Below are 16,353 nucleotides of genomic sequence, written 5' to 3'. Positions count from 1 at the left end.
ACGCAGAGGTTTTGGCGCCAGTATTCATCTTTGTGCCTGCAAAGCAAGCCTGTGTAGCGCTACACGTATTTGACGGCAAAACTTAGTTGTGGCGGCACCTTCCGCTTACTTTGCACTCGATTCTAAGCCGCAGGCAGTTTTTTGGATTACAAAAACCGGAAAAAAGTGCGGCTTAGATTCGAGTAAATACGGTAACACCAATTCATTACAGATGAATGACACAACTGATAGAAGCTGACCTCGGGGAATATCAATTTGGATTCCGTAGAAATGTTGGAACACGTGAGGCAATGCTGACCATACGACTTATCTTGGAAATTAGATTAAGGAAAGGCAAACCTACATTTCTATCATTTGTAGACTTCGAGAAAGCTTTTGACAATGTTGACTGGAATACTCTCTTTCAAATTCTGAAGGTGGCAAGGGTAAAATACAGGGAGCGGAAAGCTATTTACAATGTGTACAAAAAACCAGTTGGCTGTTATAAGAGTCGAAGGGCACGAAAGGGAAGCAGTGGTTGGGAAGGGAGTGAGACAGGGTTGTAGCCTATCCCCGATGTTATTCAATCTGTATATTGAGCAAGCAGTAAAGGAAACAAAAGAAAAATTTGGAGTAGGAATTAAAATCCATTGAGAATAAATAAAAACTTTGAGGTTCACCGACGACATTGTAATTCTGCCATACACAGCAAAGGACCTGGAAGAGCAGCTGAACAGAATGGACAGTGTCTTGAAAGGAGGCTATAAGATGAACATCAACAAAAACAAAACAAGGATAATGGAATGTAGTCAAATTAAACCAGTAAATGAGTTTTGCTACTTGGGGAGCAAAATAACTGATGACGCTCAAAGTAGAGGGGATATAAGATGTAGACTGGCAATGGCAAGGAAAGCGTTTCTGAAGAAGAGAAATTTGTTAACATACAGTATAGATTTAAGTGTCAGGAAGTCATTTCTGAAAGTATTTGTATGGAGTGTAGCCATGTATGGAAATGAAACGTGGATGATAAATAGCTTACACAAGAAGAGAATAGAAGCTCATATTCTGAGGCATAAAGAGATCACCAATTTAGTATTGGAGGGCAGTGTGGAGGGTAAAAATTGTAGAGGGAGACCATGAGATGACTACAGTAAGCAGATTCAGATGTAGGTTGCAGTAGGTACTGGGAGATGATGAAGCTTGCACAGAAAAGAGTAGCATCGAGAGCTGCATCAAATCAGTCTCTGGTCTGAAGACAACAACAACAACAACAACAACAACAACAACAACAAGTGCACTTATGGCACTAGCTGCAGTTCAGGAAAATTGTGACTGGTTGAAGCTCAATTTTGTCTATGGTTGCTTTAGTGTACATAATGTTCCAGGATAAGTAAACAGATTGTCTCCACTTCAATTGATTTTTATAGCCATGTAAAAGTCTTTACAGGGAAGCTTATGTTAGTACTACAGAAGTGGTCAATTTTACCAGCATTGCATATACTAATATCTCCTTAAAATACTACAATCTTTGGCAACAGATACATATTGCTATATACTCCAAGAAGATTGTAAGTGCTTGTATGTAACCAAATGCTATTTCTCAGTGACCGGCTTTAAAAACCTTTGGATTATCAATATAAATACTTTGTGGTTGCTAGTAAAGTTAAGTTGTTAGCTTTTGTTAATGCACTGTTTTACAAGAGTGTTCAATCAAATGCATTTGGCTGCAACAGTTGATGCACAATGACTGAACATGCAAAAAAACACCTTACAACAAGATGATGGTTTTACACCATAATGGCAAAAAACTGCTGATTTTCTTAAATCTTTCTATTTCTATAAAACTGTATATTACTTCCAACACACAATGTTTGAATGAGTAACTATAAACTGATGATAAACAATGCACAGAAGACTGAGTACTGACTCTTGCACAAGGATAAATAAGTGAATCAACTATGACTGCACTGGCATTTACCATCTATGCTCTTCCTAAAATGGTTTAGGGAAAGACAAAAAGAGGTACCCTAGGATGTTTCAGTAAGATTTAAGAATCACTTATCGCACTTAATATCATTAAATTAATAGTTTAAGATGAAGGATTCTTCCTTTGCAAGAGATAAGGTCAACCTAAAAACAAGAAGATGTACAGATGAAGTTCAACATTAAACGTGTGATATGTACATAGTTACTTGTAAATAACTCTGGGGTTTTATTAGATGACTGTGTAAAAACTAGAAGACATAAAGAAGAATCACACACACATCAGTGAATAGAGCAGCTCTCCAGGTTTCAATTCATAAAACATGATATAGTATAGTTGCAAAGCACACTGCTAGCGGGCATGTGGCATGTAATGGAATGATGCACAGGTTCTGTGTCACTGAATTCCTTACATATGAATCAGCTGTGATGGTTCAGTGATGGTTTTGTACCAAATATCATGTAAAAGCTCCAACAGACAAAACAATCCATGGGGGTACTAACACATTCTGTGAGACTGGTTGTTTTTGTGGTGTGAAGAAAACAGACCAAATGAGACCATCAACATGAACGGCAGAACACTTGAGGGAATCATTCGTCAAGAGACCGATGACAATGACGTACCTGAGCAGAACACTGCAGTCAGCTGTCTGGCACATTTTACACACGCAATATGCATAAAACCGTACTGGCAACAGTTGTTACGGTTGCTAACTACTCAGAACAATGAGATTAAGTCTGACTTTTGCAATGACTTGCAGCAGCTACTGGAGGAACATGCTTTTTCACAGAAGTTTGTTTTCAATGACTAAGCCATGTTTCACGTGTCTGCAAAGGGGCATTGTCATAATAAAGATGCTTGGGGTGCAGAACATCCACTCAAGATTGTGGAACACATTTGAAATTCACCTACAACTGTCTTTTGTGCTATGTCCTCTTCAAAAGTTTACACATCATTTTTCTTCGCACAGAAAACAGCGATTGGTTTCACGTACCTGGACATGTTGTAGCAATGGCTTATGCCGCAAGTACAGCAAGACAGTGGACATTTAATTTCACAGTAATACAGTGCTCCACCACATTCTCCCCCCTCAGATGCCAAGCTGCTGCAGCATCCGAGTGGATGTGCTTCCCATCACGAGTCTCGTCTTCCTCTTCAGTGGCTCCCGTGGTCACCTGACTTTAAATCCTCGAGATTTCTCCTGATGGAGTTATGTCAAAGATTGTGTGTCTTTGCCTCTACTGCCACTTAATTTGGAGGAGCTGCAGGGAAGGATAATTGACGCAGTCACTGACATCAACTGTGACATGCTGGGTCATGTGGCAACAGTTTAACTATCACACTGACATTTGAGTGTCACAAAAGGTACCCATATGAATCACCTTTAATATAAGCAATAAACTTGGAGAGGCACTTTGTCCACCGATGTATGTGCAGTTTCTGTAAGTCTTGTAGTTGTGTTCTTATAGGCCGGAGGTACTTAAAATAAACTTGCATCTGAACATAATAAACAATTGTGAAAGAGTGAATAAGACATGAAATTCATGTCAGGATAAGCTATAACATCAATTAAGAAAGTAGAAAAAATTACACACACACTTGTGAAACAAATAAAAGAAAATTTTGCTGATAGATTTTTTTTCCTAGATAATATTACCCTTTTTTCCAGATGTTGAGGCAAGATTCTTTTTTAATGTATTTGGTGGCTGTGGAAAAATTGTCGGTACAGCATTCCACACTAACTTCTTCCTTTTTTCATTCATAAACATTCGATCAGTGAAATGCTGCTCGCACAAATACTTCACGTGCCAAGCCTTGGGACCTCTTTCCAGTAAATCTTCTCGGCCTGCATTTGCTAACCACTGTGCAGCTCTGATAAGTAAAAAATATTTTTCAGAAAGTTCATTACATTAAACAAAAGGAAACCACAAAACAAATTTTAAAATATTACCGTGATTTTTCTCTGGGAATTCTGAACAATGACAGCGATGGATTACTTCCAAAATTATTGTTACACCATAAAGCAGCACAATAAGTTCCTTTTGGTCTTATATTGGAGTTTTGTAATCGTTTATCTTTAGCTGTTCTTTCTCCTGTCTGCATCTTGATGCCTAAATTAGAAATAAAATGTTTAGATAAAAATTAAGCAGCTACTATAATGACCAGATTTAGCCTGTTTCCTGTTATAACACAGTCCAGTCGTAACTGATAAAGAGTGTAAATTTCATAACAAAAGTAAAATTTGCTGCATTATCACCACCTATGTTATTTTGAACACATGTTGAATGTTCCACATTATATTAATGCACTGTGAAGATGAACAATGGAACACACAAATCAATAATATAAGTAAGTAAATAAAAAAATAAGAGCTTTATTTTAGATTCCTCTTCCTCCACTCTTTCCCTCCACCATTACCTTTTTCTGTACATTTGTACAATTTGAATTAGTAAACCAAATGTATTAAAAGACCTTCAACTTACACTGAAGTAGTTTTACACAAAATTTTCATTAAGTATGAACATTCAAATAACTTCATATCATATCACATACTGTACTAGTATGCAATTCTGATCTTTGACAGAATGCAGTTTTTTTTCTCCTACTTACTTGCTAAAATTGCTTGTTTACAGCTCTTTTATCTCAGATATTCATGTACGACAATCCTATTGGACATTTCAAAGTCTGATTTTTGTATTAATGGATATTTATGACCGTTATACTAATCACACATCTGACAGAATGAACATTCATATGGATAACAACAGACAAGATGTTACTGGCAGAAATCAACAGACATAAATTCTGTGATGACTGACATGGACTTTAAGAACTGATAACCCCTGCCCAATGACACAAATAATGATCAGTATAGAAGTAACAGCAATTGGTGCATTTGAAGATGGAGTCTAAATATTTTCCCAGCTGCTGCAACTGATATCACTCACCATCAACAAATCATGAATTTCTAGTGATCTAGACTCATTTGCGCAAGCATGTTACGGAAATAAAATTAATTGAAGTAACTTATCTTATTGCATGCAGACACTTACACATGACTCAGAAAGTTGAAAATCTCCCACAAGTGTGACACACAAATTATATCCCCACTTTCTGATGTCATGGATGTCTCTATGTGGCGAGGTATACATTTTACCTGAAACATTCAAAATGAGTCTGAAAATGTTACAGAAATTTTGGTCTGCTGAATTTGTTCATTGGTTATTCTGATATCAGTCCTTTATCCATGTAGAAAATGTCATTCTATAGCCAAAATGAGTATGGTCAAGAAATATTCTTACTTGAAACAATGTAATATTTCTACATACCGAATATCAGATTGACCAGAATTGTTTTCTGTACAAGTCACACTGCTGCTGTCTCTTACATCTGCACTAGCTACAGGTAGAATGCTGCTCCAGGAAACAGTCACCCATTTACTGGACACCATGACTGATACCAACAAAAATTAACCTGTTAAGATAAATGATACTTGCATACATCTGCCACCACATTTAAATGGTTTACATTCTAAGGATTGCAAATTAACTACACTTACTGTCATATTTTTCATTTGACCACTGTCACCTGATAATACTAGGGATGATTAATTTAAATTATGCTGCAAGCGCTACAATGAATTATAATAATATGGTTGTATATCTACAAATTTTCCCTGGCTTTTAATTTACACATATATATACACGGACCAGCAAAAACATTACGATCATCTACCTAATAGCCGGTACGTCCAACACTGGCACGGATAACAGTGGCCAAACGTCACGGCACGGCAGCAGTGAGGACTCGGTAGGTCGCCGGATGGAGCTGGCACCTCATCTACAAACAAAACTCACCAAAATCCTGTGAATTCAAGGTAGGGGGACGATAACCTCTGATGCCACGTTCAATCATATTCCAGATATTCTCAGTCCGGCACACAGTTTCAATCTGCCAGGAAGTTTCATTCCAGATGTGTTCGATCAGGTTCAGACCTAGCGAGTTGGGGGGCCAGCACATCATCAATTAGAATCTGCCACTGGGTTCCTGGAACCACTCAATCACACTCCTGGCCTTGTGATAAGGCACATTATATTTTTGAAAAATGCCACAGCCTTCGGGAAACACGATCGTTACGAAGGGGTGTACAAGGTCTTCAGCCAGTTTACGATACTCCTCGGCTGTCGTGGCACCTTGCCGAGCTCCACTGGACCTGTGGATGCCCACGTGAACATTTCCCAGAACATAATGGAGTGACCACCAGCTCGTCTCTGTCTCACAGTACAGGTGTCGAGGAGCTGGAGGCGACAGATTCGTGCACTCCCACCAATGACAAAAAAGGAATCAGGATTCATCAAACCGTGCAAGGCTCTGCCGCTGCCCCAATGTCCAGTGCCAGTGGTCATATGCCCACGTCAGTTGTAGTCGTCAATGTCACAGCATTAACTGGCACACGCGTGGGTCGTCGGCTGTAGTGGCCCACCATTAGGAGAGTGTTTGGTGCACTGTGTGTACAGAAACACGTGTACTCTGTAAGGCATTGAAGTCTGATGTCAGTTCCACCACCTGTTCCATTTCACCAGTCTGCCCAGCCTACAGTGTCAGACAGCAGTAAGGGGGGGTGGCTGTCCGAGCCCACAGTGACTGGGCGTGGCTTCACCTCGGTATCGCCACATGTTGAAGACACTCACCACAGCACTCCTCAAACACCGTTGAAATTCTGCAGTTTCTGAAATGCTCGTGCCGAGCCTCCGTGCCGTCACAATCTGCTCTGAAACTCAGACAGATCCCGCGTCTTCCCCATTCTTCGCACGGACAGCACGCTCACTTGTACTATGTGCACCGTGCGAGTGTGTGACTAGCAGTCATTCCCTGCCAGGTGATGCTGCTATTGCCCGGACGGATTTATATCGATAGTAAGTCTGCGATCGTAATGTTCTGGCCGGTCGGTGTATCTAGAAGATATTCTTCATCACAATATAAAAAAATTGCAAATCAGGCCCATGGATCATACAAAATATTACAAACAGTGTATCTGCCCTGCATTCACTGCTCTTAACTGTTTCAACAAAATTTTCATCCATCACAGCAGAAAAAGGCAGTAACTGCACTTGAACTCCTACAAAAGATACAGTAGATAAAATGTTTGGAGATAGACTGAAGCAAAAACAATGTGGAAGTGTTTAATACACGAACAAAATAAATTGAAAATTTGATACACTCTAGATGCAATACTCAAATGCTTTGGAGCCAACTGTCCGTCAAAACATAAGAGTGTAAATTATACCAAACATTAGGACAATGGGTGGTTAGTAATTGAGCTCAGAGTAGAATTATTGATTCAGAACTATCTGCAGTCATCAACTAAAGTAATTTAGAACAAATACTGGAAAATTCTCAATTATGCCATTTGGAAATAAAAAAAAATAGTTACTTAGTAAAAATAAATAGTACCTAGACTGAAATATCTACTGTGTAGATACGATAAAACAAGACTAATTATTGTAAAATTAGGAGGTGACAGAACAATTGGCCAGTGTTTACCTTGAGGAAGTGAAATATTAAGTAGGACTACTGAAAAATCACAGTACCACCTTTTGGAAACTTCATGTTCCTTCTTAAGCAAAGTGTGATAAGCTGGGGAAGGAGAGGGGCAGATGGGGGGGTTGAAAGAAAGGGGCAGATCAGTCAGACCCTAGGCTGATATGGATCCACATTCCGTGAGTACAAGGGCAGGCGAAGCAATTAAAAAGTGTAGCATGTCAAAGTCCGCTGCTCGTGGTCTCGCGGTAGTGTTCTCGCTTCCCGAGCACGGGGTCCCGGGTTCGATTCCCGGCGGGGTCAAGGACTTTTGCTGCCTTGAGATGGCTGGGTGCTGTTGTATGGCTGGGTGCTGTTGTATGGCTGGGTGCTGTTGTGTCGTCGTCGTCGTCGTCGTCGTCGTCGTCGTCATCATCGTCATCATCGTCATCATCATCATCATCATTCATCCCCATTACGGTCGGAGGAAGGCAATGGCAAACACCTCCGCTAGGACCTTGCCTAGTACGGCGGTGCGGGTCTCCCGCATCGTTCCCCTACGCTCCGTCATGGAGTATGGGACTTCATCATAATCATCATCATCAGCAGCAGCAGCATGTCAAAGATAGTACACAGTGAGCAATGTATCAACTACAGTTCCTAGATGACAGAATGAGAAGTAAAGAGGCTGTCACCAATTTAGCTAACTGTGTATGGGGTTACACAAGGTTTTTAGGTGATTCTCCATCCACTCCACATAATGGTCGCTGAAGTATTGAGGTTGCTTACATACAGCCAATCTTGTGTACTTGTCAAACTTAAAACATTCTTTAAACTTAATTATTCTTTCAAATCTGACTATGAGTGAGAAATGTGGGAGCTGCTCTTGTAGGAGATATTTTCACTGGGGGGGGGGGATGCAGTGGGGAGAATGTTGCGAGAACAGAAGAGGCTCTCTCCTGGAACTGCGGAGTAGCAGAGTATGGAGTATGAACATTTTGATTACGGAACAGGAAAGGAAAATCTGTGCCCTTCAGGCACAGTTGGAAGAAGCAAGGAAGGAACTGATAAGGATCAAGGGAGATAGGGGGAGGAGGGTGGTTGGGAACTGGCAGCTGGTAGGAGGATAGGAAGAAATAGAACATGATCTCTCAGTTTTATCATCAACACCAAAAACAGGTATCTACCACTGCCAGAGTTAAGTGGAGAAGAGCCTCAGGTAGAACGAGGAGCAGGAAACGTGCAACACACTTCAACCGAGGCCAAGAAGCCTAGGAATGGACAAAATGTTAGGAAGAAGAAAGTGCTGCTGCTAGATAGCAGCCATGGGTTAGTTGTAGGTCCTCAGTTACAGGAAAGTTTAGGGGCAGCGTACCAGGCCACCAGTATCTTCAAGCCAAATGCAGGCTTAAGTCATGTGATAGAGGACCTAGGGTCTTTATGTAAGGACTTTACAAAAGAGGGCCATGTAGTAATGGTGGGGCAGGAAACAGTTTAGGCAGGGATGGGGCATATGACAGGTGGTGACATGGACAAGACTGCTTCCCTGACTCATGGCACCAACGTACACTTCGTTGATCTGTTCCGGCGTCATGATCAACCACACCTTGATGGAGCTGTGAGGCGAATCAATGTGGGGTTAGGGATGGCTCTGAGGACAGTACTGTCTAAAGAGTATGTCCAGCAGTTTAAAAAAATACTGAAACAATCACTCACAAGACAGATTTTAACACTTCAAATATCACACATACCAGATGTCACAAATAAAAAAAAAACATTGGAAAGAGTAACAAGGGGCATTTCAGAGACTTAACAATCCTCCATCAAAACATGCAACCAATAAAAAATAAAATACAACTATTAGAAGTTGAGCTCCAATGTTTGAAATGCACAGTAGTTTGTATTACTGAGCACTGGTGTAGAGACACAGAAATGCAACATGTAGTATTATCATTGTATGAAAGGGCAAACTCTTACTGCAGCACTACTGCAAGGGGTGGAGGATCATGCATTTACGAGGGCATTTCAAAAAGTAAAGATACAATGGCTTGCAGTCCTTAAATAGAACATTTATTTAGAAAACGTCAGTTACATCTTATTAACTGGATTATTTATATCTAAAAACAAAGATGATGTGACTTACCAAAAGAAAGCACTGGCAGGTCGATAGGCACACAAACAAACACAAACATACACACAAAATTCTAGCTTTCGCAACCAACGGCTGCTTCGTCAGGAAAGAGGGAAGGAGAGGGAAAGACGAAAGGATGTGGGTTTTAAGGGAGAGGGTAAGGAGTCATTCCAATCCCGGGAGCGGAAAGACTTACCTTAGGGGGAAAAAAGGACAGGTATACACCCGCGCGCGCGCACGCACACACACACACACACACACACACACACACACACACACACACACACACACACACACACATATATATATACAGACACAAGCAGACAGATTCAAAGGCCTTTCAATATGTCTGCTTGTGTCTGTATATGTGTGGATGGATACGTGTGCATGTGCGAGTGTATACCCGTCCTTTTTTCCCCCTAAGGTAAGTCTTTCCGCTCCCGGGATTGGAATGACTCCTTACCCTCTCCCTTAAAACCCACATCCTTTCGTCTTTCCCTCTCCTTCCCTCTTTCCTGACGAAGCAGCCGTTGGTTGTGAAAGCTAGAATTTTGTGTGTATGTTTGTGTTTGTTTGTGTGTCTATCGACCCGCCAGCGCTTTCTTTTGGTAAGTCACATCATCTTTGTTTTTAGATATATTTTTCCCACGTGGAATGTTTCCCTCTATTATATTCATAACTGGATTATTTGTTATTTTTCGATATAATCACCCCTATTATCCAAACATTTGTTAAGTCGGCGCACAAGCTTTTGCATCCCACAGTCATAGAAGGTTGCTGCCTGTTGTCAGAACCACATTTCAACTTCGTCTTTGATCTCTTCATCATCGTGAAATGATTTTCCACCAAGATGTGACTTCAGGTAACGGAAGACATGGAAGTCAGTGGGTGCAAGGTCCGGGCTGTATGGCGGATGGTCCAATATGTCCCATTTGAATTTTTTGAGTAACAAGGGGCACTGTGAGAGGCTGAGCGTTGTCAGGAAGCAAGCAGACTCCACTTGTCAGCATTCCCCTGTGCTTGTTTTGAATTGTCCTTCGAAGACATTTCAAAGTCTGTCAATATGCAGCAGCATTAATTGTCATTCCAGGAGGCATAAATTCCAACAGAAGAATGCCTTGTCTGTCCCAAAAAACAGAAGCCATGATTTTCTTCGCTGAAAGATTTTTCAAAAGAACTAGAAAAACAAAGCTGGGATGAAGTGTATAAGGAAACCAATGTGAACATGAAATTCTCTAAATTCACCACATTGTTTAAATTGAACTTTGAAAAGGAATTTCCAAAAGTATGCATGTCTGAATCAACATCTCACAAAAACAGATGGATAACAGCATCTATTACGAAGTCCTCCCAAACACTTAAACACCTAAGTTCCATGTAAAAGATTCACAAGGATCCATAATTCTTAAATTTCTATCATAGATACAAAAAGATCTATAGGAATGTGCTGATTGCTGAAAAATAGTCATTTAATGACAAACTAATATATAATGCAGAGAATAAAAGCAAAACAGTCTGTGATGTTATGAAAAAGGGAACAGGGAGAGGCAAAGAAACGCAGAATAGCATACTGCTAAGGGAGGGGGATAAGGCAATAAATGATCCACAACACTTAGCAAACTACGTAAATGAGCATTTTTCGAGTATTGCAGAGAAGTTACAGCAAAAATTCCCCAAAACAAATGTAACACCTGTAAATAATGTTGCACTAAATAAAATGATGTTATTTCCAACCACAGAGAAAGAAGTCAATAAAACTGTTCAAAAACTAAAAAATAAAAAGTCAGCAGGCTTAGATGAAGTACCAATGTGTGTACTGAAACATACAAGGCCCCTTAACAAATATAATAAATGAATCTTTCACATCAGGGACATTTCCAGAGCAGCTAAAACAGGCAAGAGTTGTATCTTTGCTTAAGAAAGGTAATGCAGAAGACATAGAAAATTACCAGCCCATTTCCCTGCTGTCAGCATTCTCACAAATAATAGAAGCAATTATGAAAGACAGATTAATGAATTACCTGAATAAATACAATCTTTTAAGCGAATCACAGTTTAGTTTCCGAAGTGGCAAAAATACGAAATCAGTCATAGTAGAATTCACAAAGGTTGTACTTGATGCTCTTGATAAAGATGAGTGTGTCAGAGCCATATTTTTGGATCTTTCAAAGGCATTTGATACAGTCGACCACAAGATTCTATTAAATAAATTAGAAGCATTAGGAATAAGAGGGGTAGCTAATGACTGGTTTCGATCATACTCTAGCACATAGGTTACAAAGAGTAGAGATAACACATACTTCAAATAGATCTAAACATTTACTAATACACTTATCAGAAACAACATACATTAATATAGGGGTTCCGCAAGGTAGCATATTAGGACCAATACTATTCCTGATATACATCCACGACTTTCCCAGTAGTGTTACTCATGGTGAAAAAATTCTCTTTGCTGATGACAGCAATATTATAGTCACTGAGAAAACAAGAGAATTCCTTGCTGAGAAAGCAAATGAAACTCTCACGGAAGTTTATGATTGGTCAATAAGCAATAAAGTGACATTGAACATAAAGAAAACTAATGCCATGAATTTCAGTTTGAAGAGGAAAAATGGCAATGTTAAATTAAATGTAGATGGCACCTCTACAGACTGTGTAACAAATGCAAAATATCTAGGAATGAATATTGATTCTCAGTTGAAGTGATGTGAAAACACAAAGGTACTTGCAAACAGAATGTCATCAGCATGTTATGCCCTTACAATCTTATCATCACTGAGTAGCATACAATGTCTTTTAGTTACGTATTATTCATATGTAGACTCAATTCTTAGCTATGGCATTCTTAGTTATGGCATTTCCAAACTCCAGAAAAGAGCCATAAGAATGTGGTGTAGAGCGCCATAAATATCGATATTTGTTCAGTGCATAAGTGTGCTATCTTTGAGGAGAGGGCTTTGGGCAGGATGTTAGATGCTAACGGCAGTTAGCCTCCGGACTTGTATCTGTGTAGAAGCTAAGTGTGAATAAATCTGTATCTGAGAGAATTCTAGTTGTTTACCTACTACTATTGCATATTCCCTCACTGGTGACACCGTTTTTTTGTGTAATACGCGTCCGAGTTACCGCCCGAAGGTTATTTACGCGCCTACCGCGTCGGATTTCTCCGCGATCGCGAGGGCCTTTGTTCAGCTCCAGACAATGGCCTTTCAGCGCTCACCGCCGCCCGGATTTCAGCAACATCTCTCCAGTACTCCTGCCGTCGTAGAGCACATGTCGCAAGAATCTTCGGAATCCTTCAGCCAGAACATGCAGTGGAATTCATCGAGTGCCGCCAGGTTCTTCCAACAGCCAACAGTCGTGGACTCTGGCTTTGTTATCCTAGACCTTCCCACGTGTTCTCCACAGAGTGTTGGTTGGAACATTCCTACTCCTGTGTTGAACGCACAATTCAATACAGTTCGTGGCGTCGAACGAGGTTTTGCTACTTTGGAAAATCCAGTAGTAAATTCAAACTCAAATCAGTTCCTGCCACGTGTGTATCATTCCGCGTCGGCTAGCCAACAGGTGTTCAATGCTCGCCAAACAGCACAACGAGTGTGCATCCTAGTGGATGTGTGTGGGATCCTTGTGTTGCTTTCAATCAAGTCAACAATTCTGTGCTGGACAGTAATTACTCCGACATCTACAACCAGCCCCATCACTTACGGTCGAGTGAATACTGTGTGCATAACGGACATTCACCGGCGCACTTAAGTACTTGTGGCTTCTCTCCGAGCTACCATGTCCATGAGAATGCACATTTTGACTACGATCCTCACACCATTCGAGCTTCCGCCGCTTCTCAGCTGCCCCCCCCCCGGCGTCAAGTGAATTTCGTGATTCCTGCATTACGGGACGTCAATAATTCGGACTCGCAATCTTCTGCATGCTCTACTTCCGTCCGAAGTAATAGGCGCACCTCTGCAGTGACTGCAGTGCCGAATCTGCCGAAACTACCAGACTTCAAACCCGCTCACCCAGAGTTCTGGTTTAACCTGGTTGAGCAAACATTCAATATCTGTGCTTTGGACGACGACGCACGCTTCGCAAGCCTCACGAACCATCTTCACGACCGCGTCGATTTAATTTACGATCCGGTCAAAGCACCACCCCCTAGCAGGGAAGTATGCTGTGGCGAAACAGACGATACTGGAGCGCATCTCTAAAACCAGGAGAGAAAATGTGCGACAGCTCATCTGCGAAGAGCGTCTCGGCGACAGGTCTCCGTCCCAGCTGTGGCGGTGCATCCGTCTTCTCGTCGATGAGCAAGTTATGCCTGATGACACACTCGCAGAAATCTGGACTGAAAAGCTGCCTTTGCCTGTCCAGACTGCAATCACTGCGTATGAAGATAGGCCAGTAAATGAACGTTTACGCGCTGCCGACAGAGCATACTCCGCCAGGCAACGTGAGCTCCGTGCACTGCATTCTGGACATGACCGCACTAAGACGCTTTCTGACGCCACGCCCTTTTCTGGTGCTGCTAATAACAAGTTCGTTAAACTAGCCGCCCTGCCTGCACCTTCAACTCCCCGCAACGACAGTGCATCGGCCTCTGTGGGAGACTCTGGGGCACATACTCCGTCACCTAGCAACTACCCACAGGAGCACAGGCCCGCCCAACCTTACTGTTTCTTCCACGCGAGACTCAGCGAGCAAGCTCGTAAATGCCAGTCACCGTGTTCTTACCCAAACTCCAACCGCAGGTAGGCTACGGTGCTACCTCCTGCAATGCAAACAATGGGCACCATCCCACGTTGCACTCCGTTTCGGACAACAACAGTAAGTGTGGTCGAGTCTATGTTCACGATTTACGATCAGGTGTATGTTTTCTGGTAGACACTGGCGCAGACGTCTCTTTGCTGCCGGTTCGCCTAGCAACCAATAAAGTGCAACCACACAAAACAGTACTTCGTGCAGTGAACTTGTCTACCCTACAGTGTTTGGGTTCCACTTTGTATACAGTAGAGATGGGGGATCCGCTCTTGAACTGATTCATAGAGTTGAATCTTTCAAAGGAGTGAACAATCAGTGATTCAGAAAAAAAGAACGGTAGCTCCAAATGTTTCCCACGGCAGAGAGAGAGAGAGAGAGAGAGAGAGAGAGAGAGAGAGAGAGAGAGAGAGAGAGACGGAGCATATCAGCGGCGCCTCTGCTGGTCAGAGCACAGTGCACGCCACACAACACAGTCGGCGCCGGCCTCTGCCCTGCTTCTACCTTGGGTGCCTGCATTGTGCAGTGCCCCATTGGATTTTGTGTTTCACATATGCCGTGCCATCTCTGTGCGTCGTCTGCCGCTTGCAGTGTCTGGCGCAGCTTAACTTAGCATCGCACTCTGTCGGCGATCGTTTCAGTCGCACGTCCTGCCCTCTGGGCAGTTGATGTGAGCAACAGGACAGAGAGCCTCCTAGCAGAGAACACAAGAACTACTTGCAACAACCTACTCGCAAGAGAACGGACGATTTGTCTCGGAGCGGGTGACTGGTGGCCGTTCACTGCTCCCCCCACCCTCGGAACGCGCCCGCTCAACGCTCACCCCACCGTTCTCGACTCTAGCCAGAGCGTTGAGCAAAGCAATTCAGGTGTCACTCTGGTCGCTGTGGTCTTAGCTCACGCAGTAATACAGCTCGCAGCTCGACCTGCTTGACTCAGCGCCTCTGCATCGGAGTTCGTCTCTACTGGATATTGTTCTTCGTAGTAATACCGCTATGTATATTACATTATTATGTTATGTATACATCATTTGTTTTTATTTTATTTTTATTTGTTTAAACTGATCAGATTAGGTCCCTGACGACTCCTCTTACTATAGGATTTTTATTATGGACACTCGAATTTACGCTTTAATTACGAGCGAACCGATAAACATATCGCAAAATGTGATACACCAATATTTTCCTTATTTTATTCTGCGTAAGGCTATATGCAGCACTTTAGTCTTACAGTCAAATTTATATATATTTTTTTCTTATTCTGGTAGGGATTTTGTGATTTTAGGCGTCTTCGGAAGGAAACGTTCACTTTAAAAATATATGGCTTGCAATGTATTTGTACGAGGTTAATGAAATTTTAATACATTATAGCCAAATATATTGTTAATGTAAATCTCAAGTTACAACATTGTCCGATCACCCAAAAAACCACGATAGTGCAAAATAAATCAATAATCAAAAACTTTGTCATATCGTGGAAATTTCAATAAACAATACAAAATTCTTACTCTTTATCTGTGTTACTTCAAAATAGGATCAAATAAGATCAAAATACAGGTATAGTACTGGAATAAACCAAGTTTAAAGGGCAATGTGCCTTCCATTTATTTTCTATTGTGAATGAGTGGTGAGTCATGAAAAAGAGCTAGTTCATTTCAGGGAGTGATCAGTTCTGATCCGATCTCTGAAAAGAACAGTTTTGCCCATCTCTAGTATACAGTGAAACTTTCGCCTGAGTGCAAGCTGGAGTGGATGTTTCTAGTGCCAACAACTGAAGAACCTATTCTCGGAATTGATTTCCTCAAGCACTATCAGTTGTCGCAAGATTTTGTGCAAAATACTGTGTTTTACCCCCCCCCCTCCCCCTTAACAAACATATTCCTTTTGCTCCACCGAGTGACAGTTCGGCTAACACCAAACATGTGTGCTGTGCTAAGAAGTGTGTAAACCTATCCTTGGAGCTGCAATCTTGGACAAAGAAG

The 16,353-nt window shown here is 41.6% G+C and overlaps 1 protein-coding gene across 5 annotated transcripts in view; it reads right to left on the bottom strand.

Moving 5' to 3' along the window:
- LOC126188113 (uncharacterized) overlaps positions 1-16,353 on the bottom strand; it is a 77,419-nt gene that overhangs the window by 20,925 nt on the left and 40,141 nt on the right. For 2 of the 5 annotated variants that reach the window (XM_049929581.1, XM_049929580.1), the window contains exons 2-5: positions 5,293-5,437; positions 5,017-5,120; positions 3,915-4,074; positions 3,621-3,835 (exon numbers count right to left, since the gene is read on the bottom strand). In XM_049929581.1, the coding sequence (XP_049785538.1) occupies positions 3,621-3,835; positions 3,915-4,074; positions 5,017-5,020 (379 nt within the window). In that variant the 5' untranslated portion in view covers positions 5,021-5,120; positions 5,293-5,437. The remainder of the gene's footprint in view (positions 1-3,620; positions 3,836-3,914; positions 4,075-5,016; positions 5,121-5,292; positions 5,438-16,353) is intronic. The other 3 variants (XM_049929582.1, XM_049929584.1, XM_049929583.1) reach the window with 3 other exon arrangements.

The sequence above is a fragment of the Schistocerca cancellata genome, chromosome 5, assembly GCF_023864275.1.
Source record: "Schistocerca cancellata isolate TAMUIC-IGC-003103 chromosome 5, iqSchCanc2.1, whole genome shotgun sequence".
Lineage (NCBI taxonomy): Eukaryota > Metazoa > Arthropoda > Insecta > Orthoptera > Acrididae > Schistocerca > Schistocerca cancellata.
Note: the sequence above shows the minus strand (reverse complement) of the source record. Positions and strands in the feature narration are given on the sequence as shown.